This window comes from Crotalus tigris, unplaced genomic scaffold (assembly GCF_016545835.1).
Source record: "Crotalus tigris isolate CLP2741 ecotype Arizona unplaced genomic scaffold, ASM1654583v1 scf7180000019298.7629538967:1458412, whole genome shotgun sequence".
Taxonomy (NCBI): domain Eukaryota; kingdom Metazoa; phylum Chordata; class Lepidosauria; order Squamata; family Viperidae; genus Crotalus; species Crotalus tigris.
In genome coordinates, this window is record NW_024097474.1 from 390,001 (window position 1) to 414,965 (window position 24,965).

Here is a 24,965-nt window from a genome sequence, read left to right on the forward strand (position 1 = left end):
AATAAGAAAGACTGGACTAGACTAGACTAGACTAGACTAGAATAGACTAGAATAGAATTACAGGATAGAATAGAATAGAATACCATTTCTGTCGCGTGGCTGTTCTAGTCTCTTCTTAAAAACCTCCAGTGATGGAGCTCCCACAACATCTGAAGGCAAACTGTTCCATTGGTTGATTGTTCTCACAGTCAGAAAATGTCTCCTATGTTGCATCTCTCCTTGATCAGTTTCCATCCGTTGTTCTTTGTCCGGCCTTCAGGTGCTTTGGAAAAGAGGTTGACCCCCTCCTCTCTGAGACAGCCCCTCAAATATTGGCTGCCCTTAGAGAAGATTCTCCTCGCTTAGACACGTCGTTGAAATGGCCAAAGGGGCGACTGGGGCAAAGGAACGGTCCTAAATCAGAGGTGTCCAAGCTTGGCAACTTTTTAAGACTGGGGGAAGTACAAGTCCCAGAATTCCCCATTCTCCAAAGAATTCTGGGAGTTAAAGTCCACAAGTCATTCAAAGTTGCCAACGTTGGACCATCCCTGCCCTAAACACAGGCAATCCTCAACAGTTGTGTCTTAGTGACCATTCAAAGTTACAGCAGCACTGAAAAAGGGGACTTACGGCCGTTTTTTCGCCCTGATGACCGTTGCAGCATCCCCAGCGTCACGTGATTTGCATTTGGATGCTTGGCAGCTGACTCACATTTATGACGGTCGCAGTGACCCGGGATCGTATGTTTCCCCTTCTGCAACCTTCTGACCAGCAAAATCGATGGGGAAGCCAGATTCACAACCGTGTCTCTAATTTAACCACTGCAGTGATTCACTTAACAAAGGTGGCAAGGAAAGTCGTAAAATGAGGCAAAACTCACTTTGCAACATGAATTTTGGGCTCAATTATGGTCGTAGGTTGAAGACTGCCTGTAATTCATTCCCATGCCGCATGGATATCTTTGGTCAATTTCTCCCTGGATTAAGTGGGAAACAGGAGCTCTGGAAGAGCAGGAGGAGGGGGTTGAAGGAATATACTATAACGGTCATTAAGTGTGAAAAACGGTCCTAAGTCGCTTTTTTTCAGTGTAACTTGGAACGGTCACTAAACAAACTGTTGTAAGCCGAGGACTGCCTGCAGTGGCGAATATCTGTAGTATAGGAGTTTATTTTTAGTTTGTTTTGCCTCCCTCGGACAAGTCGTAGGAGGGCGGGATACATAGCTGAGGGGGAATATAGAATAAGAGTTGGAAGGGACCTTGGAGGTCTTCTAGTCCAACCCCCTGCTCGAGGAGGAAACCCTTTACTTATATTCTACTTTTTCCCTGGCCAAGCCCCTTTTATCTTCCTTCGCCTCTAAAATGAACCGTCCCCAAAATCATTTTTGCTCAGGATTAAAACAAACCCCAGCTCTGCTAGCCCTCAAGATGTAATTTCAAGTCTTTTTTTCTGAATTTTTCTGTGAAATGGCTTTTTTTTGCGGGGGGAGGGACATATGGGCAGCAAACCAGCTATAAAAAATAATTTGAGGCCCTCCCCAGAGGGTTCCATGCCCTCCACAAAAGATTCGTGCTTGAAATGCATCTCTTCTCCAGCTTTAAATAAAAATTAGCATTCCTTTTTATTTCTTAAACCTAAAAATGTATTTTTTTAAAAAATATATATATATCGTTAAACGAAGCATTCGCAGTTATTAAGCGGTTATTATCCAATTTATGCCTCTGTTCAAACTTCCTTTTCGAGTCGCTTTTTGCCTTTGCACTGTGGTTTTTGGCACGCTTGGGTGGTTTAAACGCAGGGGGTCTTCCAACCTTGACAACTTTCCTTGTGAACTTCAACTCCCAGAATTCCTCGGCCAGCCGTTCTTTGCGGCTATGCTGGCTGAGGAATTCTGGGAGTTGAAGTCCACCAGTCGTCAAGTTTGTCAAGGTTGGTTTAGAGGATTTTAAAACATACTCCCACTTCATCGGCAAGCGCTTGGAAGTGATAAGCCGGGGCTGCCTGGGCTTTGACGGGGCGTCCCAGAGCCGGAGGGGGGCGGAGGCTCAGCCCCCTTCATGGACCATTTGACCGAGAAGCCGAAAAATACCACCTCCCTGAGGGGCCAAGCAGGCCCCAAATGGCGGGCCCTCACGGGGCTGCGCCTCAGTCGGAGCGGGCGGGGGGGCGGGGCCTGGGAGAACGGGGCGGCCAATCCGCGGCGTCCTTGCTGGCGGGGCGGCGCCGTCCAATGGCCGCCGCGCTCCTTGGCCTGCAGACCTGCCAGCCGCGCCCGCGGAGGCGGAGGAGGGCGGGACCGCCGGAGCCTCCACTCGACTGGGCCGCCGCCGCCGCTGCTTCTCCGCTCTAGGTGAGCCGCTGCGTGGGTGGGCCTCGGCGCGGCCTCGGAGGAGGAGGAAGGGCCGGCTCCTCCACAGGCCCTCAGCCGTTGCATCTCCGGGCGGGGCGTCGCTCCCGGGAGGGCCCGAGGGAAGCCTCAGGCGGCACAGCAGCCCCTCCCTCATCCCCTCCCTCCGCCGTGTTTCCCCCCCCTTCTGTGTGTGGGGGGTGTCCTCTCGTGCACGTGGGAGGTGTTATGGATGGAGAAGGGAAAGACCCCCCCCGGAGAGGACTTTAGGGTGTCTTCTTCCCCCTCCCCCCCCAGAGAGGACTTTAGGGTGTCTTCCTCCCCCTCCTTCCCAGAGAGGACTTTGTGGGGTGTCTTCCTCCCCCTCCCCCCCCCCGAGAGGACTTTAGGGTGTCTTCCTCCCCCTCCTTCCCAGAGAGGACTTTGTGGGGTGTCTTCCTCCCCCTCCCCCCCCCGAGAGGACTTTAGGGTGTCTTCCTCCCCCTCCGGAGGGGATATTAGGCTGTCTTCTTCCCCCCCAGAGAGGACTTTGTGGGGTGTCTTCCTCCCCCTCCCCCCCAGAGAGGACTTTAGGGTGTCTTCCTCCCCCCCCCGCGGAGGGGATATTAGGCTGTCTTCTTCCCCCCCAGAGAGGACTTTAGGGTGTCTTCCTCCCCCCTCCGGAGAGGATATTAGGGTGTCTTCTTCCCCCCCCAGAGAGGACTTTGTGGGGTGTCTTCCTCCCCCTCCCCCCCAGAGAGGACTTTGTGGGGTGTCTTCCTCCTCCTCCCCCCCAGAGAGGACTTTGTGGGGTGTCTTCCTCCCCCCAGAGAGGACTTTAGGGTGTCTTCCTCCCTCTCCCCCGCGGAGGGGATATTAGGGTGTCTTCTTCCCCCCCTAGAGAGGACTTTAGGGTGTCTTCCTCCCCCTCCCCCCCAGAGAGGACTTTAGGGTGTCTTCCTCCCCCTCCCCCTCCGGAGAGGATATTAGGGTGTCTTCTTCCCCCCCCAGAGAGGACTTTGTGGGGTGTCTTCCTCCCCCTCCCCCCCCAGAGAGGACTTTGTGGGGTGTCTTCCTCCTCCCCCCCAGAGAGGACTTTGTGGGGTGTCTTCCTTCCCCTCCCCCCCAGAGAGGACTTTAGGGTGTCTTCCTCCCCCTCCTTCCCAGAGAGGACTTTGTGGGGTGTCTTCCTCCCCCTCCCCCCCAGAGAGGACTTTAGGGTGTGCCCCCCCAGAGAGGACTTTGTGGGGTGTCTTCCTTCCCCTCCCTCCCAGAGAGGACTTTAGGGTGTCTTCCTCCCCCTCCTTCCCAGAGAGGACTTTGTGGGGTGTCTTCCTCCCCCTCCCCCCCCAGAGAGGACTTTGTGGGTCTCTTCCTCCCCCTCCCCCCAGGACTTTGTAGGGTCTCTTTCCCTTCCCTCCCCCCAGAGAAGACTTTGTAGGATGTCTTCCTCCCCTCCAGAGACGACTTTGGAGGGTCTCTTTCCCCCCCCTTCCCCCCCCCATTCCCAGGCCTTGGCCTTGCCCGCCAGGGCATCCCTGCAATCAGCATCCGCATCTCTGCCAAGAGCTGCTGAGGGTTGGGAGATGCCGGCCCCGGAGGGCAAGAAAAACCGGCTGGCGGACCGTTAGGAAGAAGAAGCCGCCCCGTTTGGAGGCCAACCTCCCTGGGGAATGTAAAGAGTGAAAGGCAGGTAGTCTCCGACTTAACTGCCATTTGCTCAGTGAGCGTTTGAAGTTACAAGGGCACTGGGCACAAAAGGGGGAATTAAGGACCACTTTCTCCGACCGACCTGTCATTAGGACGGCCGCCGCATCCTGGGGTCGCGGGATCCCCCTTTTGTTGACCATCTGAAAGCCAGGTCAAGGGCGAAGCCAGGCTCACTTAGCCGTGATACTAACTGAACGACTGCAGTGATTCAGTTAACAACGGTGGCAATAAAGGTCGTAGAACGGGGTAAAGCTCACTTCACAAACATCTCGCTTCACAACGTAAATTTTGGGCTCAGTTGTGGTCATAAATCAAGGACTACCTGTAACTTTTATTACCTTAGTTGTTTTGTGGCGCGTGAGTGTGCGCGTGCACACGCGCGCATTGGCCACGGGTAACTTAAAAATAGGACGATCCTGGGGCTCCCAGAACATTTATCTTGGTTTTTTGTTTTAGCCGTTGCCTTTTCTGATGTGTGACTCGTGCCGATGGTTTTCTGGACTAAATATTTGGTACAAAGTGTTCTCGAATGAGTGGTTGTTTCGTAGGAAAATGAGTTGCAGTGTATATTCCCTGGGGTTCAGTTCAGTTCAGAATAGAGCTGGAAGGGAGCTTGGAGGTCATCTAATCCAGCCCCCCTCTCAGGCAGGAGACCCTAGACTAGACCATTTCAATCAATCAACCAATCAATTAGAATAGAGCTGGAAGGGATCTTGGGGGGGGTCTTCTAGTCCAGCCCCCTACTCAAGTCGGAGACTCTATACCATTTCAATCAATCAGAATAGTGTTGGAAGGGACCTTAGAGGTCTTCTACTCCAGCCCGCTGCTCCGGCACGATACCCTATACCAGGGGTAGACAACCTTGGCTCTTTTATGACTCGTGGACTTCAACTCCCAGAATTCCTGAGCCAGCTGGCTCAGGAATTCTGGGAGTTGAAGTCCACGAGTCATAAAAGAGCCAAGGTTGACTACCCCTGCCCTAAACCATTCCAGCCAAGTTGCTGTCCAGTCTCTTCTTAAAAATCTCCAGGAATGGAGCGCCCACCGCTTCTGAAGTTCCACTGCTTAATTGTCCTCCCTGTTAGGAAGCTTCTCCTTAATTCCAGGTTGCTTCTCTCCTTGATTAGTTTCCATCCATCCATTCCATCCATAGATTAGATGCCGGAGCAGAGCTGATATTGACCTCCTCCCTGACATTTAGGGAATTAATGCTGTGTCTGTATCAAGTATGTTGTGATTGGCTATTACCCCGTGGTGGTGACTTAGTATTTAAGTCCTGCCAAAGGTACATCATTGATGCTCTGGGCATAACAAGTGGGGCTGTCTGACATTGCCTCATCTGCCTTCTTGATGTAAACGACTCCTGGGAATGAACGTAGCTCTATTGGTCTGCTTTTGAAATTAAATGAACAGCTGTATATGAAAACAAAGTAGGAAATGCATCTTGTTCCTAGCTCAGAAAGAAGAAAAGGCAGACTGGGAACATTCTGCCTATTTGTTGCATAGAGCCATATTTCTCAATCCTGGCAAGTTTAAGATAGGTGGACCTTAACTCCCCAGTGATGGCTGCTTCACCACTGCAGCCCCAGATCTATGGATTCCCACAATGGATAGAGGGTTGATCTGAATTGATCTCCAAGATCCCTTCCTGGCCAGTGACAAGAAGAAATGCATGCTTCCTTTTTCAAGAAAACTGCAAAAATAGGAGTTGAAGAGTTCTGCATTTAGTTCTGCAGGACAAGAAGCAACGGAGGTAAACTCACCAAGGAGAGAAGCAACCTAGAACTAAGGAGAAACTTCCTGACAGTTAGAACAATTAATCAGTGGAACAGCCTGCCTCCAGAACTTGTGGGTGCTCCATCACTGGACATTTTTAAAAAGAGACTGGACAACTATTTGTCTGAAATGGTATATTCTAGGTTTCCTGCCTGAGCAGGGGGTTGGACAAGATGACCTCCAAGGTCCCTTCCAACATCCTCTTCATTATTTTCATTGTTACCTGATAGCTTTTTGCCATATCCATCTAGCTGTTTTCTTTGTTTTGAATATTTCTGAAGACAATTCTTTTAGGGCAGCGGTTCTCAACCTGTGGGTCGGGACCCCATTTGGGGTTGAACAATCATTTCACGGGGGTCGCCAAACAATGCAGTCCACCATTTTTTTCCCCCTTTTCCTTAGCTGTGCTACTCCCTTTTATTCTATTGGCTTTTGAAAGCCAATAGAATAGACTCTCTTGAATAGAGTCTAATTCTATTGGCTTTCAAAAGCCAATAGGAATTGTGCAGGCTGTCTCTGCCCTGCTGAGCCCGCCAAAAGTCCCAGTCTGCAAACGGTGCTGCACCAATTGAGTAGTCCTCGACTTACGACCGGTTGGGGGGGTCGCGGCATTAAAAAGGTTGAGAACCACTGTTTTAGGGGGATGCACATCCTGAAAATAACTTGAAGGAACCACTTTGGATCTTAGACAAACACAGCACATCACTGCTATTCACTGTATCGTTGCCCCCACTTATGTTAATAGCACCCCTCTCACGTTCTCCTTCTAGACCAGTGGTTCTCAACCTTTCTAATGCCGTGACCCCATAATACAGTTCCCCATGTTGTGGTGACCCCCAAGTGGGTGTGGCCACCAATAAGAGGGAGTAGGACAGCTAGGGAAAAGGGAAAAAAATGGCGGACAGCGTGGTTTGGCGACCCCCGTGAAATGGTCATTTGACCCCAAATGGGGTCCCGACCCACAGGTTGAGAACCACTGTTCTAGACTGTCTTTTTTCCTCCAACCTCATTAAATTCATTCAAAAGCCCTCCAATCTGTCATATATATCATCTTCTGTGACTTGTTGCACCTCAGCAGTCATCAATTCTCACATTTTTTTTCAGGGGCTCCGTTGTTTTGCAAAATGGCACGGATATCCACCCCAGCTTTTTTGTTTTTTTAATGATTGATTGAACTGCATGGGATGTAAATTAAATCAGCCTGAAAGGCTATCAAGTTATCCTAAAATCTTAAAACAGTTTGGCGATCCTACTTGGGGCCATATTTAAAACTTTTTTTTTTTTTAATTTGAAAGCCCGTAAGCAAGTCACTTTGGATAGAAAGAAGGTCAGCATATACATTTCATAAATAGGAGTTGTGATGGCGCAGGGGTTAGAATGCGCTATTGCAGGCTGACTCTGCCCACAGCCAGGAAGTTCGATCCTGACCGGCTCACGGTTGACTCAGCCTTTCCATCCTTCCCAGGTCTGTAAAATGAGGACCCAGATTGTTGGGGGCAGTAGGCTGACTCTGTAAACCGCTTGGAGGGGGCTGTAAAGTGCCGTGAAGCGGTATATAAGTCTAAGTGTTACTGATAAATAAATCGAGGATGATTGCTGAAGTCTTGGTTTCCTTGTGGTGTTATATCCCGGAACCATGCAGCTGCTGGTTTTTTTCCAAGCTGCTTCTGGGGCCCGTGCTCTTGGCTGCTGCCTGTCCTAGGGTCCCATGCCTGAGCTGAGGGGGCCAGGAGCATCAGACTTGCTTCTGAAGGCCACCAGAGCTGCAGAAGACCCTGTTCCTGTCTGTGCCTTTGAGCCAGGAGTGACCCTGCGGTTTTCTTGCTAGGCTATTGGACGTGGTTGGCCATTGCCTGCTTCCTAAGGCCAAGAGACAGTGACCGGCTCATGCTTTCCTGCTCTTTTAGTCCTGTGCCTTAATTACCACAGTGCACCAAACTGGTTGCCTACTTCTGTTGGTTTATTTATTTATTCATAGGATGTAACTTCTGGGATTGGCTTCTGCTGCAGTGTCTCCGTGTTGGGTCTGAGCAGACTTCATGGTGTCTTTGCAGCCAGCGTGTGGCTTGTGCTGTTCCAATTGCTCCTCCTTTAAAAAAAACAAAAAAACAAAACCAGTGTGCTGGCTAGAGCAGTGCTGGCTGTGGAATTCTGGGAGTTGAAGTCCACATGCCTTAAAATTGTCAAGGTTGAGAAACACTATTGTAAATGGTCTGCTTAATTTAGGACAAGTATCTTACAAATATGGGACGTTTCTGTTCGGAGGGGGCACAGAGCGTGGATTTTGCAGTTTGTTAACTAATGTCGTTCCTTTGTTATTTCTAATTTGGCTTATTTTCTCTCTTTTAAAACAATGTGCAGGCTCACTGTAGACTTGGAATGTAGGAACAGCTTTTAACATTCCTCAACTGAAAAGATGACCCAGCTGGAGAGTAGCTCCAGATAAGGAAAAGTTTGTCAGTACAAATTGGGTTTGTCTGGTTTTTGTCTCTTTTCGTGAACTCCGAACATCCTTGTTTCCTTAACATTTACGCCCTTCTGACATCAGACCTCATTTCAATGAACACATGTGATATTATGGGATGCAAAACATGTTTGTCTACATGTTAAAACGGATTTCCTATGCCAAGGGAGGTTGCTTTTATCCCGTTCCTCTTGCGTTATTCTTTGTTGCAGTAATATTATTCTTTGTTAACTATAAAAAGGAATGTGAGCTGGGTCTCTCTTTTCATATGGAGATCCCACTTTATCAGGGTACCCTAATAAATCGCTTTTCAATGCTTATTGGGAAGGTAAACTGAGGCAGAACCAGATTTGGCTACCAGCTGCTCCATCCAGTATGGTTTTCCAAATAGCGTCAACCGATAAAGATGTTTGCCCCCACCTCCTTTGAATTCTTCTTTCTCTTTAAAATCCATTCAGAGGAGAGACAAGGGCGCCCCTGTGCCTTTCAGAGCTCAAAGGGTAAAAGCTGTAATGATTGTTGTTTTTCTTATGAAAGGTTTCCCTTTTTCCCTACTTTTAAACAGTTGCCCGGAGGACAGGTCTCGCACAGATCCGGTGTGAAAACATCTGCATTTTGTTCCGTCCAACTGGCTTTCATTTTGTTCCCTTGAACTGGCTTTCCCTCTGTCGAGGCCTTGAATTTACGACTTCTGTTGGCCTCCATTCAGGGTGGGGCTTTTGGACAGCTTTTCAGAGACGGAAACCATGATTTTATCTAAACACTTGGGTGCATGGGCCACGTGCGGCAGACTCGGTTCCAGGCTGTTCTTCCCTGCCTTTTCCCTTCCAATGTGGCTTCTCTGTGCCAGCATTAAAAGAGCAAAGCTCTTAAGCCCCAGCTTTGTTGGGTCAACGGGGTTCAAAGAAAATCTAAACCAGCTGAGGAAGGGGCAGAGGACCCTATGGGGAGCCAAAACTGCTCCCTGCCTTTAACTTTGCACTAACTTTGCACTCTCTGCCTCTCTTCCTCCCGCTCCCGTTTCTTGGCCATTTCTTACTGGCTTTTTTTTTCAGCCCTGCTGATCTTCATTTGTGCTCCCATCTCGAGTGAGCCCAAGGCCGTAACCAATTTTGCTCACCCTACTGCAAAAGAGAGGTTGAGATTTTGGAAAAAAGTTCAGAGAAGAGCAACCTAAGATGATCCAAGGCCTGGAGACTAAAACATACGAAGAACGGCTGCGGGACTTGGGTTTGGCTAGTCTAAAGAAAGGTGGATTGAAATGTGGATTGACAGGCGGCTGTTACGTATAAGCTGGGTTGACAAGATCAGAAATAAGGAGGTGATCAGCCGCCCGGGAAAGCCCAGGGAAATCATCAAAACAATTAAAAAAATGAAAAGTAGAATATGTCAGACATGTGATGCGACACCCAGAAAAATACGGCCTACTTCATTTAATCCTCCAGGGAAAGATGGAAGGCAAACGAGGTCCAGGCAGAAGAAGAACATTGTGGCTTCAAAATCTCAGGGATTGGTTGGGACAAAACTCAGCAGCACTTTTTCGTGCGGCTGCTGATAGGAACAGGATCGCCAACGTCTGATAACGGATATGGCAGAAGAAGAAAGAGGAGGAGGAGGAAGAGGAAGAAGAAGAAGAAGAAGAAGAAGAAGAAGAAGAAGAAGAAGAAGAAGAAGAAGAAGAAGAAGAAGAAGAAGAAGAAGAAGAAGAAGAAAAAGAAAAAGAAAAAGAAAGAAAGAAAAAAGGAAGGAAGGAAGGAAGGAAGGAAGGAAGGAAGGAAGGAAGGAAGGAAGGAAGGAGGGACTAGGGGGGACATGATGGCAGTCTTTCAGTATTTGAGGGGCTGCCCCAAAGAGGAGGGGGCCACATTATTCTCCAGAGCACCCGAGGGCAGAACAAGAAACAATGGATGGAAACTGATCAAGGAGAGAAGCAACCTGGAATTAAGGAGAAACTTCCCAACAGGGAGGATAATTAACCAGTAGAACAGCTTGCCTCCAGAAATCGTGGACGCTCCATCCGTGGAAGTTTTTAAGAGACTGGACAGTCACTTGCCTGAGATGGTATAGGTACTCCTGCTCGAGCAGGGGGCTGGACTAGAAGACCTCCAAGGTCCCTTCCAGCTCTTTTTTGTTCTGTTTCTGCATAACTATCAATTCAGAGGAAAGGAGGGGAGGACTTAGCAGGTCCTGGCTGCATTTTTCTGGGACCTGGCCAGGTGCAGCTTTCCTCCCTCTGCTTTTAAACAGAGAGCCCCCCCCACCCTCCAGGGTTGGCAGGAAGCCCCCAGATGGAGCCCTTGTCCAGGATTTCCTGCAGAAACTGGACAGTCACCCCCCTTTGATCAGCGGGCTGGGAGCCGGGCCTCCTGGCAGAAATTGTGGCCAAAAAAAACACGGATGTCCCCTGCAAATCCACCCAGCGATTTGGAAGCCCGTAAAAGTCATGAGAGTCAAGGGTGGATTATTTGTGCAGGAAATCTATGCAGCTAGTCCTTGACGTCCGGGCCACAAGTGAGCCCCAAGTACCCATTTTATTGGTACTTGTTTTTAATTCTACAAGAAATGTGAATTTCTTCTTCTCCTAAATCAGTGGTTCTCAACCTTTTTAATGCCACGACCCCCCCCTGAACCGGTCGTAAGTCGAGGACTACTCAACCGGTCATAAGTCGAGGACTACTCAACCGGTCGTAAGTCGAGGACTACTCAACTGGTGCAGCACCGTTTGTAGAATGGGACTTTTGGCAGGGCCAGCAGGGCAGAGACAACCTGGACAATTCCTATTGGCTTTCAAAAGCCAATAGAATAAAAGGGAGGAGCACAGCTAAGGAAAAGGGGGGAAAAATAGCGGACTGCGTTGTTTGGCGACCCCCGTGAAATAGTCGTTCGACCCCAAATGGGGTCCCGACCCACAGGTTGAGAACCACTGATTTAACGGCTGTGGCCGGCAAGGTTGTAAAATGGGGCAGGTTGTAAAATTTCTCGCTTAGCAACATAAATTCTGGGCTCCGTTTTGGTTGTTAAATCGAGGACTGCCCCTAGTCGCATTTGTTTCCAGTGCTTGCTTTAACAGGAGCCACTTGCTGTCTTTTTTTTTTTTAAATGTTTTTTCTTCTCGCTTTTGCAGAACCATTGAAACCGTACTATGAATGGTGAAACGAGAGCAGAGGTGGTAACTTCACCACCCCCAACAGCTCCACACAAAGAGAGATATTTTGACAGAGTGGATGAAAACAATCCCGACTACTTGAGGGAGAGGAACATGGCCCCTGACCTTCGCCAGGATTTCAACATGATGGAACAGAAAAAGAGAGTATCCATGATCCTCCAGAGTCCGGTAAGAACGTTATTATCATTTTTTCCCCCCCACCAATGCATGACCAAAAAAAAAGAAGCACATAGAACAAGTTGGGTCCTAAGAATACATAGCAAGCGACAAGAAAAGAAAATGAGACCATTTAATGGTTAAATGCTCTGCGTTTTAAAGACAGTTTTCAAACAAGGCGGTTTTAGTGTGTGACTTAAGCCAGGAAAAGTCTCTTAAAGCACACACGTGTGCGTTTCCTTGAAAAAAGCACTGCTCGTCTCTATTTTTTGTTTTGTAGTTCAGATTTCTAATGCAGTTTCATTTGTGTGGCTGAAAAGGCCTTAAATAGCTCTTGAATCCATTCTGCAAGTATTATGTATTTTTCTTCTTGCTGTTGTTACTAAAGCAAAGCGGTGATAAAATACTGGAATATTACACTCTAATACTGCAATACATAGATTTCAGAGAATTCAGGGCTGCTGCAGCCCAAATTATTTCCTTCATAAGATAGATAGATCAATATAATCACAGGTTACGCAATATTCCGTGCTGCCCTCACTCCTTGAAAAGTCCTACAGATACTCCTTGAGTTACAATGTTTAATGATAGCCCAGAATTACAACAGTCTAAGGAAAGATCCTTTATAGCCCCTAAGGGTCCCCAACCTATGGGCCATGGCTCACTACTGTGGCCTCTTGGCCACCAGGCTGCGTGAGTGGGTTGACAATACACGCGCGTGTGCATGCGTGCTCATCCCCCTTGCGCCAGCACTGAGTCTCGCACCGATGCTAGCTGAGCCTTGTGCAGGCGCTAGCCATGCCTCACACCAACACTAGCCGAGCCACATACCTCACACCAGCGCTAGCAGCCCCATTTGCAGAGCGTGCATGCTCGCGGCCCCATTCGCACCCACGTACATGCAGCCCCATTAGCGTGAGTGCACATGTGCACATAAAGGTCCCTGCCCCTCCCTTTCCCACTGGGCTGCCAACCCAGAAAGGTTGGGGACCCCTGCCCTGAAGAACTTCCGGCCATCGGAAAACATTGCACCACCACTCCTGCGGTCACATGATCTGGATGCTCAGCACTCTGTTTGCACTTAAAGACCGGTTGTCAAGTACCCTGCAATTATGTGATTGCCAGCTGCAACCTTCTTTGCTGGCTTCCCCATTAAATCATTGGGGAAGCTGGTAGGGAAGGTTTGCAAGCTGCTGCCACCTGCTGAGAAGACCCCCCCCCTCCTATCTGGAGGCTGGCTGAAAGAGTTGCCTCCTGAGGGGAGCTGAAATTCCTTCAAAGAATTTCCTCAGAGTTGCCTCCTGAGGGGAGCTGAAATTCCCTCAAAAAGTTTTCCTCAGCATTGTTTCCTGAGGGGAGCTGAAATTCCCTCAGAAAATTTCCCTCAGAGTTGCCTCCTGAGGGGAGCTGAAATTTCCTTCAGAAAATTTCCCTCAGAGTTGCCTCCTGAGGGGAGCTGAAATTTTCAGGCCAAATCCTGAACATTTCTGCTCCATTCCTGCACCCCACTGAAGGTGTCTGCTTTTGCCCAAAGCGTTGGACACCAAGCCAAGTCATGGCTCCTTCAGCAGCCTTTTCACGTGCGGTGTTGCTCTGTTCTTAGGCGTTTTGTGAAGAGTTGGAATCCATGATCCAGGAACAGTTCAAGAAAGGGAAGAATCCTACAGGCCTACTGGCTCTCCAACAGATTGCAGACTTCATGACGGCCAACGTTCCCAACATCTTCCCACCAGCTCCTCAAGGAGGCATGACTGCCTTAAATATGAGTGAGTCAGATGGAGAAGGGCTGATGACATCTTGGCTGTGCAGGTAGTCCTCAACCAACGATCACAATTGACCCCAAAATTTCTGTTATGTGAGTTTTGCCCCATTTCGTGACGTTTCTTGCCACAGTTGTGAAGGGAATCACCGCAGACGATAAGTGAGTAACCCGATTATTAAGTGAATCTGGCTTCCCCCACAGACTTTGCATGTCAGAAAGTCACAAAAGGGGATCACATGACCCCAGGGACACAGCAACAGTCATAAATATGATGATTTCAGTGGTCACTAAACGGACTGTTGTAAGTTGAGGACTACCTGTAATTTTGTATTTTTAGTCATTGGCAGTGGTTTTAATTACTAAATTGGAGAGCTGCCCCTATTGAACTGGGTTTCTGCACCTGTCTTTTCTCTCAGGCCTTGGTATGGTGACGCCCGTGAATGATCTGCGGGGATCGGATTCCATCGCTTACGAGAAAGGGGAGAAATTGTTGCGCTGCAAGCTGGCTGCGTTCTACAGGCTGGCCGACCTCTTTGGCTGGTCCCAGCTCATTTACAATCACATCACCGTGAGTCTGCACTTCCGTAGGAGAAATGAAACGGGTGGGGGATCCAGTCCCATTCAGTCCAAGCCCCAAGGCAATAAAGCAGGGGTCTTCAAACCTGGCCCTTTTATGATTTGTGGACTTCAACTCCCAGAATTCCTCAGCCAGCATCATTGGGAGGACCATAACCCTTGTAGATCTGTTGATTTTTCGATCTGCCTTGAGCTTTCTGCAGTTCAGATTGTGTCTCTCAGAGCTTGACCTTTCCTCCTCCTTCATATTTGCAGGTCAGAGTAAACGTGGAGCAAGGACATTTTCTGATTGTGCCTTTTGGACTTCTCTATAGTGAAGTTACTGCATCCAGCTTGGTAAGTGAAAAATTAAACACAGAGGACTTGAACGTCTTAACTCATTGCCACTTGCTGCATTTAAATCTTGGATTGGGCCCTTCCCGTCCAAATCTTCCTTTCTCAAATATCCAATGCTGGGTATTGATAACCCTCGGCCTGCTTTGCTTCCTGCGGGTGGCAGTTCACGAGGCTGAATCGCTGGGGGCCGCGTGTCCGTCAACCTCCAGCAGACATCTGGGGCAGAGCATCCTGATGGGGTCCCACTGGATTCACCTGGACTCCTCTCTGTGGCTTGCGAGCTCCTTCCACATCTTCCTTAGGCTCATTTGTGAAGCCCTGCCCTGTTCTGTTATTTATTCTCCTCCTGTGTGCTACCTTTATGCACATTTGCCTTCCCCCCCCAGGAGCATTTAAAATGACTCAAATCTGTTTCCCTCCTACGTTTTCCTCCTGCCACCCTTTAAGAGCTGTTCTTCAGAAAAACGGATCAGTGAACTTTTTTTTTTTTCCAAAACAATTTTTATTAGTTTTCCATTTTACACCAACACAGCTTAAGAACCCACGTGGAAACATGGTGATCCATTTTTTAAAAAACAAACAATAACGTAGTACCTATATACCCAGTATTTCTTTAAAATTTCCCTCTCTATCTAGAATATTATAATCAAATTAATACATTTTCAAATGAATTCATTCATTACTGTATCTAACCATCAACTGCATTAATCAATAAATTTTTTAATAAGAACCTATATTTCCTCACACATTTAAACTTAAGCTTAATGAACTCCATTTATTTAAATACATAATCAAGTCAATATCTTTCTAAAACCAATTCATTCACTAATACAACATTTCATCCAAGTTATATACCGTATTTTCTGGTGTATAAGATGACTTTCTAACCATGCAAATCTCCAAAGTTGGTTGTCTTATACGCCAAGTCGTCTTATAAGCCGGAAAATACGGTAATTAAAAATAAACTAACATTCTCTGTCTACTTATATTGTTATACGCTCATTAAAACATTTCTAAGACAGATTTTCATTGAATATATCACTCTATATAAATTTCACTAATCCATAAAAGTTTACAAACTCATTATCCATCCCAAAGATCCTGTATCATGCTTTCTTAATTTTGCAAATATTTAATCTTAAACTAACATATTCACTTACTATTCAGGTGCCCCAAGTGTTTTTTTTTTTATTTAGACATTATTAACTCCAAAAATAAATTCTTCTCTTTCTCACCAATCGTCTATTGTTTTTCACTGTGTCTCCAAATCTCCAATAATTAATTCCATCATTTCCCACATTTCAGTTCTTTTCTCATTATACTTTTATATTATAATGTTTATTATAATTATATTTCTCATCATCTCTAATATTAAAAACATATAAAGCCCTTTTAAGAAAGTCCAAGTCCAAATCAATCCAGATCGCTATAGGAATCAGTGAGCTTTTAAGCCAGTGGTTCTCAATCTGTGGGTCAGGACCCCATTTGGGGTCGAACGACCATTTCACGGGGGTCGCCAAACAACGCAGTCTGCCATTTTTTTCCCCTTTTCCTTACTGCCTCCAGTTTTGGTCACCACATTACAAAGAAGAGGTGGAGACTTTGGAAAAAGTGCTGAGAAGAGCAACTAGGATGACGAAAGGCCTGGAGACTAAAACATAGGAAGAACGCTTGCAGGATTTGGGTATAGTTTAATGAAAAGAGGGATTTAAGGGTCACATGATAGCAGCCTTCCAGTATTTGAAGGGCTGCCCCAAAGAAGAGGGGGTCAAGCTATTCTCCAAAGCACCAAAAGGCAGGACAAGAAGCAATGATAGAAACTAATCAGGGAGAGAAACAACCTGGAATTAAGGAGAAACTTCCTAACAGTAAGTACAATTAACCAGTGGAACAGCTTGCCACTAGGAGTTTTGGTTGCTCTCAACACCGGAGGCTTTTAAGAAGAGACATTGTGTAAAATGCTATAGGGCAAGGGTGTCAAACGGGTGTGGGCTGGACGCGTCACGTGGAAGCCACGCCCACCCCATTGCTGGCAATGGTAAAACTGGCCCGATACGTTGTGCGACGTCATGTTACATCGCGAGTTTGACATGCCTGCTATCGGGTCTCGTGCTTGAGTAGGGGGCTGGTCTAGAAGACCTCCAGGGTCCCTTCCGGCTCCTATTCTGTCCTGGTTCATTCTATTCTATATTCTATTCTAGTGTCTATTCTATTCTATATTCTATTCTGTTCTATTCTATATTCTATTCTAGTGTCTATCCTATTTTCTATTCTATTCTGTTCTATATTCTATTCTAGTGTCTATTCTATTTTCTATTCTATATTCTATTCTATTTTTTATTCTATTTTCTATTCTATATTCTATTCTAGTGTCTATTCTATTTTCTATTCTATTCTATATTCTATTCTAGTGTCTATTCTATTTTCTATTTTCTATTCTATATTCTATTCTATTTTCTATTCTATATTCTATTCTATTTTTTATTCTATTTTCTATTCTATATTCTATTCTAGTGTCTATTCTATTTTCTATTCTATTCTATATTCTATTCTATTTTCTATTCTATTTTCTATTCTATTCTATATTCTATTCTAGTGTCTATTCTAGTGTCTATTCTATTTTCTATTCTGTTTTCTATTCTATTCTATATTCTATTTTATTCTATCTATTCCATCCCCTATCCCCTTTCAGGTGGGTGACTGGCGTCTTCTTTCCCTCCTGCAGGAAAAGAGTTAGAAGAACTTCAATATTTAACGCCGTCTTCTGTTACCAGGTTAAAGTGAATTTCCAAGGCGACGTCATTGATCGTGGAAGCACTAACCTGGGGATTAATCCGGCTGGTTTCACGTTGCACTCGGCCATCTACGCCGCCCGCCCGGACGTCAAGTGCATTGTTCACATCCACACTCCCGCAGGAGCAGCAGTAAGAGCATTCTCTTGTCTTCTAGCTGTGAGATCACAAAGAGTGTCCATGACACGCCACTTAGCACACAGGCAGTCCTCTATTTTACAGCAGTTCATTTAGTGACCATTTGAAGTTACAGTGGCGTTTTCATAAAGCGGCTCATTACCATTTTTCACACTTTGCAACTGTTGCGACAATCCCCACAGTCCCCTGATTTGCCATTGGACGCTTGGCAGTTGACCCCCCCATTGATGACCGTGGCAGTCATGCGATCCCCTTTTGCGACCTTTTGAAGTCCACAGGTTGTAAAGTTGCTATAATTGTCCATCTCTGGCGTAGGAGAAGCCAAATTGCTAAAAGGGCTAGATCAGCTGCATGAAAATGAACCACATCTTCCATCCCTCTAAGGTTTGAAGTTGGGTGTTTCCCACAGAGTGGAACAATTTTCTGGACTGAGTCCACAAGCTCCAACAGCTAAAAGCTTTCCACACTTCAGTAGATTGCAGATTTTCAGAGTATACTTGGATACCGCATTCCCAACTTTATATGCTTTTTCCCCCATCATCTTTTTCGGGCTTTGCTAAATAGTAAAACAGGGCCGATACCCAAGGAAGCCAAAAGCCTATAAGCCTGTTCCTCTGAAATAATAAGCATTTCCAACATAAGAGAGACTGAAATAAGACTTTTGCTACACGGCCTCTGGCGTGCCCAGTAAAACAGTCAATTGCTGAATTAATGCTTTCTTGAAATCATAGAATAATAAGTAGGGCTGTGTTACTGTTATCCTTCTTTATCTTTCCGATAGCACTTTCTGATAAAAACTTGGTTGTTTGTATCTTTTGATTTATGTTAATTGCTTGATTTAGTATCCTATGATTATCCCTGGATGTTGTCTTTTAGGATCTATGTATTTTATGATTATGATCGTGATTTATCATTTGTTGCTTGAATGTACACTGAGAGCTTCTGCACCGGAGACAATTTCCTTGTGTGTCCAATCACACTTGGTCAATAAGGAAATTCTATTTTGTTCTATTCGATTCATATTCTGTTCTATTCATATTCTATTCTATTCTATTCTATTCTATTCATTTTCTCTTCTGTTCTGTTCTATTCTATTCTATTCTGTATTTTACATTCTATTCTATTCTAATTCTATTCTATTCTATTCCATTTTCTCTTCGTTCTGTTCTATTCTATTCTATTCTGTATTCTGCATTCTATTCTATTCTAATTCTATTCTATTCTATTCTATTCTATTCTATTCTATTCTATTCTATTCTATTCTATTCATTTTCTGTTCTGTTCTATTCTATTCTCTATATTCTATATTCTACATTCTATTCTATTCCATCCCATCCCATCCCCACTCTATTCCAAATTTTAGCCTATTGGTTTGCATATCAGGATTTTTCAAAATGGCTGCTCTCGGCCACTTGTCTCAGTTTTACTTCCCAGTATTTTTTTTTTCCAGATGAGAGAATTGTCCGCAGGGAACACCCTCCCCCCCCGCAAAAAAGTTGTCTTTCCTTTGAAAACAGACAATTTATAGGTAAGACACTAGCCAATTTATACCCTGCTGTGAGTAAAATCCATTTAAATATTCTCAGGTGTCGGCGATGAAACACGGTCTCTTGCCCATCTCACCGGAGGCCCTGTCTCTCGGAGAGGTGGCCTACCACGATTACCACGGCATTCTTGTGAACGAGGAGGAGAAGGTCCTGATTCAGAAGAACCTGGGCCCCAAAAGCAAAGTGAGTATCTACACAACCCATTTCATCAGGAACTGGCAGAAAACGTGGGACTTCTCTGACTTGCGGCATCTTTTGTTTCTCTCCTCGGCTCCTCCAGGTCCTCATACTCAGAAACCACGGCTTGGTCTCCATTGGAGAAAGTGTGGAGGAGGCGTTTTACTATATCCACAATTTGGTTATTGCCTGTGAGATCCAAGTAAGCAGTGTTATTTCTTGACTTGTCCACTTCGAATCGGTCTGGGAAAACACGTGCAACGTGAGCAGCTGAGACCAGTAGAATAAAAGCACATCTACGGAAAAAAGGCGTGGGAGAGCTTTAGTTTAATATCGAAAGACTTGCTATTTCTCCCCCCACTTTGATTTAATTAAAGAGATAAATTCTACTTGAAACCTGGCGTGTAACCCAGATGAGACAGTCCCCCGGTGCTTGATTTATTTCTTCTAATTATCATGGCTTGTTTACTTTCAGGTTCGGACCCTGGCCAGTGCAGGGGGGGCAGACAATTTAGTGCTCTTGGATCCCAGCAAATACAAAGCCAGGCCTCACTGCCATGAGTCTGCAGCGGGGGAGGGGGCAGCCCCACACCCCAAATGGCAAACTGGAGAACAAGAGTTTGAAGCCCTCATGCGAATGCTTGACAATTTGGTAAGACAAAACTCTGCCGTTGCCTACAAACTCAGCCTAGGTGAGGTGGACTGGTTCCAAGTACGATAGAGGACGAATGGAACGGAATAGGACAAAATAGAATAGGGAATGGAACGGAATAGGAGATAGAATAGAATAGAATAATGAAGAATAGAATAGAATAGAATAGAATAGAATAGAATAGAATAGAATAGAATAGAATAGAATAGAATAGAATAGAAGAGCCGAGGTGGCGCAGCAGTTAGAGTGCAGGACTGCAGGCCACTTTAGCTGACTGTGTTCAGCAGGTCAGCGGTTCAAATCTCACCGGCTCAAGGTTGACTCAGCCTTCCATCCTTCCGGGGTAGGTAAAATGAGGACCCAGATTGTTGGGGGCAATGTAAATATATATATAGATATAGATATAGATATATATACATTGCTTATTAGAGAGTGCTTGCACTTAAAGCGGTATATAAGTCTCATAAATAAATAAATAAATAGAATAGAATAGAATAGAATAGAAATACAGAATAGAATAGAAATACAGAATAGTAGAAATACAGAATAGAATAGAAATACAGAATAGAATAGAATAGAAATACAGAATAGAATAGAAATACAGAATAGAATAGAATAGAATAGAAATACAGAATAGAATAGAAATACAGAATAGAATAGAATAGAAATACAGAATAGAATAGAAATACAGAATAGAATAGAATAGAAATACAGAATAGAATAGAAATACAGCAGAGAAATCTTTCAGCAACATTTAATGTTCATTTTCTTGAACATTAAATAGAACATTGAGTAGAAAATAGTGTCGGTAGCAAAAGCTGAACTATGGCTCAGCATTAAACATTTCGTTATCCAGCTAGCTGGGTAATGAAAAGTCTGTCAGCAAACAACCCAGACCAGAGAACGCCAAGGACTCCACAATTCATTTTCTGGATATTATTCAAGGATAAGCGAACATGCAGAGGGGTGAAATTGCTGTGTTTATGAGTCGTGCTGGCGCAGTGGTCAGAATGCAGGACTGCAGGCTAATTCTACTGACTGCTGGCTGCCAACAGTTCGGCAGTTCGATCCTGATTGGTTCAAGGTTGACTCAGCCTTCCGTCCTTCCGAGGTCGGTAAAATGAGGACCCGGATTGTTGGGGGCAAACAGGCTGACTCTGTAAAGAACTATGAAGCAGTATATAAGTCTTAAGGGCTATTACTAGTCCTTCCTCCCTCCCTCCCTCCCCTCCCTTCCATGGTGGCACAGGGGTTAGAATGCTGCATTGCAGGCTAACTCTGCCAACCGCCAGCAGTTCAATCCTGACCGGCTCAAGGTTGACTCAGCCTTCCGTCCTTCCGAGGTCGGTAAAACGAGAACCCGGTTTGTTTTTTTGGGGAGGGGGGCAAGAGATTGACACTGTAAACCATTTAGAGAGGGCAGTAAAGCATTTTAAAGCGGTATATAAGTCTTAAGGGCTGTTGCTATTCCTGATGAATTTTCCCCGCCGCTTTGGTGTTTCTCCAGGGTTACAGGACTGGCTACCCCTACCGATGCCCTGCTCTGAGGGAGAAGACTAAAAAGTTCACTGAGGCGGAGATTCCCGCTGCCGTCACCGGCTACTCTTTTGCTAGTGACGGGGACTCAGGCACTTGCTCTCCTCTGAGGCATAGCTTTCAGAGACAGCAGCGAGAGAAGGCACGGTGGCTAAATGCCAGCCGAGGGGATGACCCAGCCGAAGAAGGGCCGGATGGCGGCAGCCCCAAGTCGAAGACTAAGGTGTGGACGAACATTACACACGATCACGTGAAACCCTTGCTGCAGTCTCTCTCGTCCGGTGTCTGCGTGCCAAGCTGTATTACCAACTGCTTGGTCTGTGCCTACCTTACTGTTCATAGTTAGATGATGTAGCGCGGCCGTTGGCGGCAGCCGCTGGGAGGCTTTGGATGCTGGCGAGCCGCACGGATTTCCCAACCCCCCCCCCCCAAAAAAACCCTTTTGATCCCGGGGGGAGGGGAAGTGGGCAGCGGGAAAGATTACCTTTCTGCCTCTCTGGCCAATAGATAATTCCCTGGCCTCCGGGTTCGATGCCCACCGCTTAAATTGCTTCGAGGGAGAGGAATACGGTGTCGTTTTCTCTCCTGGCTCAACTCCATCCTTACTTTAATGACTGGGCCTTAGAATGGCCTTGGCATACTTCTAAATGACTCCCAGGCCTTTAGACTCCGTTAGGCAGTTTCTATGCGCAGCCGAAGGCAGGGCTCCGCTTTGGAATCCATCAACGGGCAATGAGATTCAGCCGAACACTCCGGAATTCGGAGCCCTGCACCCTCTCTCTGTCCCGTTGTCTTTTCACATCGGTCCCGAAGCCTCCCAGGGTTGACCGCTCCCCTTCTGCATGAAATGTTGCATGTGAGTAGGTGGCCGTAATTGAAGATTCTTTCCTGCAGGGTTAGCCCCGAGTGGCATGATAAGTGTGGCTCAGGTGTGGTTCAGAATGGGCTTGGCGGCCCCTCGGTGTTAGCCGAGGACTTTAGAGCCCTCAAGGCGGATAGCCAACAGCTGCTCGGAGATAGTGATGTCAAATCCAGATATGCATGTGGCTGGCGGGTGTTGCTGGATTGCTCTAGAGCTGAGCAGAAGAACTGATAGTCCTTCAAAGCTGCTCAGAGGGTTAGGATTCAGCCTAAGGAGCCATCCCATTGTAAAACAGTTACATTTAATAGTTCCTGTTTTTCTTTGCGCCTCTCTCGCTGCAATGTCCATTGCTCCCTCAATTCGGGTCTGTGCCTTTCAGGATTATTATTGGGGAATAATAATTGCTCTTATATACACTGAATGAGAGAATAGAGGGGAAGTTTTTTGACTATGGACTGGTTTTTCTTCCCTTTTTAAAAAAAATAATGCTAGTACTGTCGGACGTTAAAATAATCACTTCTTTGGGGAATAGCCAAATCCAACGTGCGTTAAGAGTTTTGTATTTTCTTAAGCACACAAATCAAGGTGAAGTTCTAAAACCAATGAAAGCTGAAAGTAATCACTGGAATACAATCTGATTTTGACCTATTAGTACAACACCTTTCAATCCCTATCCAGTAACTCTATATTTGATTTTTTTAAAAAATTGTTTTTATTTTTTTTTAATCCAGTATGCTAAGGTTCTTAACGTTGTTGTTAAATATCTTTAATAAAAAGCTGGAGTAATTTTTATGTGAAAAGATAAGAACCAGTGAGTATCCATAGCTCCATGTTCATTCCATTTTTTTACTTCATATTTGCAAAACATTTTAAAATTATGTTGCATTTTAAGGAGTGCTATTTCTGGCTTCTTGTCTCAGAATTATTTTTGGGAGGAGTATACTTATGCAAAAGTGTAAAATGGATTCGATTCAGAGTTGAGAGCTTATCTCTGCAAATGTTGTTTATTAATGGAGCCAAACATAACCTTTCAAAAGAATAAATCTCATATTCATATTGGTAGGACAAACTTACTTCTTAAGCTACTAACTTTATTGGTTAAATTAAGCAACCTCCTGCAAAAAACAAATGCTTTTTTTAAGCTTTGGAGATGTGTTTTTATTTTTATTAATATATGAAGCCATAAGCTTTATATAAAACAACGACATCACCAAACTCTTCTGTTAGGCTGCTCCATCTATCTGTCTGTGTAAAAACGGTTTTGAAATTTCTACTCTTTTGAGTTTTGTTTTGAATTTAAACTTTGGTGATGCCCACTCTTTTTCTTCATGGGACAAAATTATCCACCTAGCCTGGTTATTATCATGCTGCTTTTCATATTTCCGTCATCTTGTGGTTTCTGTTCGCTTTGATGTATTAAGATACCCGGGAAGTGAAACAATGATGTGGACAATTAAAAGATTGTCAAGCAATTAAAAGATTGACAATTAAAAGATTGTCAAGCATTTCTGGTTTTATATTTCCATAACTGAGCCCATCTGATTAATAGTCTGGCACTAAACAGTGCCCTGCGGGGTGAAGAGGGATTTATTCCAATGAACCCAGCTTTTCCATCAGGGGTGTTCAGCCTTGGCAGCTGTAAGACTCATGGACTTCAGCTCCCAGAGTTCCCCAACCAGGCATGCTGGCGGGGGAATTCTGGGAGTTGAAGTCCACAGGCCTTAAAAGCGGCCAAGATTTTTATGTCCCTGCTTTGCATTGTAGCCCGAAAACAATACACACCGCAAAGTCAAGGAATGGAGGCTTCTGATTACAGCCTGAAAATGTCATAGTTGTCTCTACTGCTAAAGAAGACCTCTGGAATCTTGGCACCCCTTCTAGGCGCCCCATTTTTCGTGGATTTGGTGGTTGGATATCGGACACACCCACGCAGCAAAGCAGCTGTTCCCCCCCCCCCCAAAAAAACCCCAATCATTGCTTCAGTTCTCCTTTGTCAAATCTTGCATGCTCTCCTGTGCGATGTAACCTGGCTGTTTTGAAGAAGCTGCGCATTCCGGCACCTTTTTTCTAACATCCCTGTTTTCGTGCTGTTGTTTACAGTGGACTAAAGAGGAGGGTCACCGGACTGCCTCATCTGCTCCCCCAAACCTCTTTGTTCCCTTGAACACGAACCCCAAGGAGGTCCAAGAAATGCGGAACAAGGTTCGTACCGGCCAGGAAATGGCTCTGCCTGCTGGGTTAGTCTGCTCCTGGATCTCAACGTATGGGAAGATGCCTCGTCTGGCTCACGGCCCTTTGGGGACCCCTGTGGACAAGGGAAGGGGGCAGAAAGGTCAGGCTGCAGCCGGGCTGCGCAGGACTGACTGGCACTGGGCATGGGTGCCCAGGAAGGTCCCAGGCCAAGGGTGCCATTAGGGATTGTAGTCCTTGACTTACTACAGTTCATTTAGTGCCCGCTCGAAGTTACACCAGGCCCTGGGAAAAGTGACTCATCGCCATTATTCACGCTTAACGACCGTTGCAGCCTTCTCATGATCACATGACCAAAATTAAGATGCTTGGCAGCTAGTTCGTAACTTAACGACCGTTGCTGTGTGATCCCCTTTTGCAACCTGACCAGCTTAGTAAAAGGGGGGGGGAGCCAGATTCACTGAACAGCCAGGACACTAAATTATCAACTGCAGTGATGTTAAGCGAACCTGTGTTCAGTTGTCCTGTGACCAGAAAAGTTGTGAAATGGGGCAAAACTCCTTTCCCAACAGACCTTTTGGGCTCACGGTCGTAAGTCGAGGATTGCCTCTATCAGAGAGGGGAGTGCTGGACTTTGGCAAGCATCAGAGATAGGATCCAGATTTGAACTTCGTTTGTTCTCCCGAGTTTTGGTTGGAACCGTCAGCCTATCCCTGCCCTCTCCGGGCACCTGCGAAACAAGCCCCCGTTCAGGCTAAGCCCATTTGGAATGAAACAAAAGTCAGGATCCAACAGCACAGGATCCAAGATCCTCTGCATTC

The 24,965-nt window shown here is 45.9% G+C and overlaps 1 protein-coding gene across 8 annotated transcripts in view; it reads left to right on the plus strand.

The window, feature by feature from the left end:
• ADD1 (adducin 1) overlaps positions 1-24,965 on the plus strand; it is a 41,258-nt gene that overhangs the window by 961 nt on the left and 15,332 nt on the right. For 4 of the 8 annotated variants that reach the window (XM_039361547.1, XM_039361550.1, XM_039361552.1 and 1 more), the window contains exons 1-11: positions 2,192-2,328; positions 11,379-11,588; positions 13,180-13,342; positions 13,755-13,906; positions 14,170-14,250; positions 17,025-17,174; positions 18,767-18,910; positions 19,008-19,106; positions 19,380-19,556; positions 21,064-21,408; positions 24,055-24,156. In XM_039361547.1, coding sequence (XP_039217481.1) covers positions 11,397-11,588; positions 13,180-13,342; positions 13,755-13,906; positions 14,170-14,250; positions 17,025-17,174; positions 18,767-18,910; positions 19,008-19,106; positions 19,380-19,556; positions 21,064-21,408; positions 24,055-24,156 — 1,605 coding nt within the window. In that variant the 5' untranslated portion in view covers positions 2,192-2,328; positions 11,379-11,396. Of the gene's footprint in view, positions 1-2,191; positions 2,329-11,378; positions 11,589-13,179; positions 13,343-13,754; positions 13,907-14,169; positions 14,251-17,024; positions 17,175-18,766; positions 18,911-19,007; positions 19,107-19,379; positions 19,557-21,063; positions 21,409-24,054; positions 24,157-24,965 lie in introns of those variants that run through there. The other 4 variants (XM_039361555.1, XM_039361551.1, XM_039361554.1 and 1 more) reach the window with 2 other exon arrangements.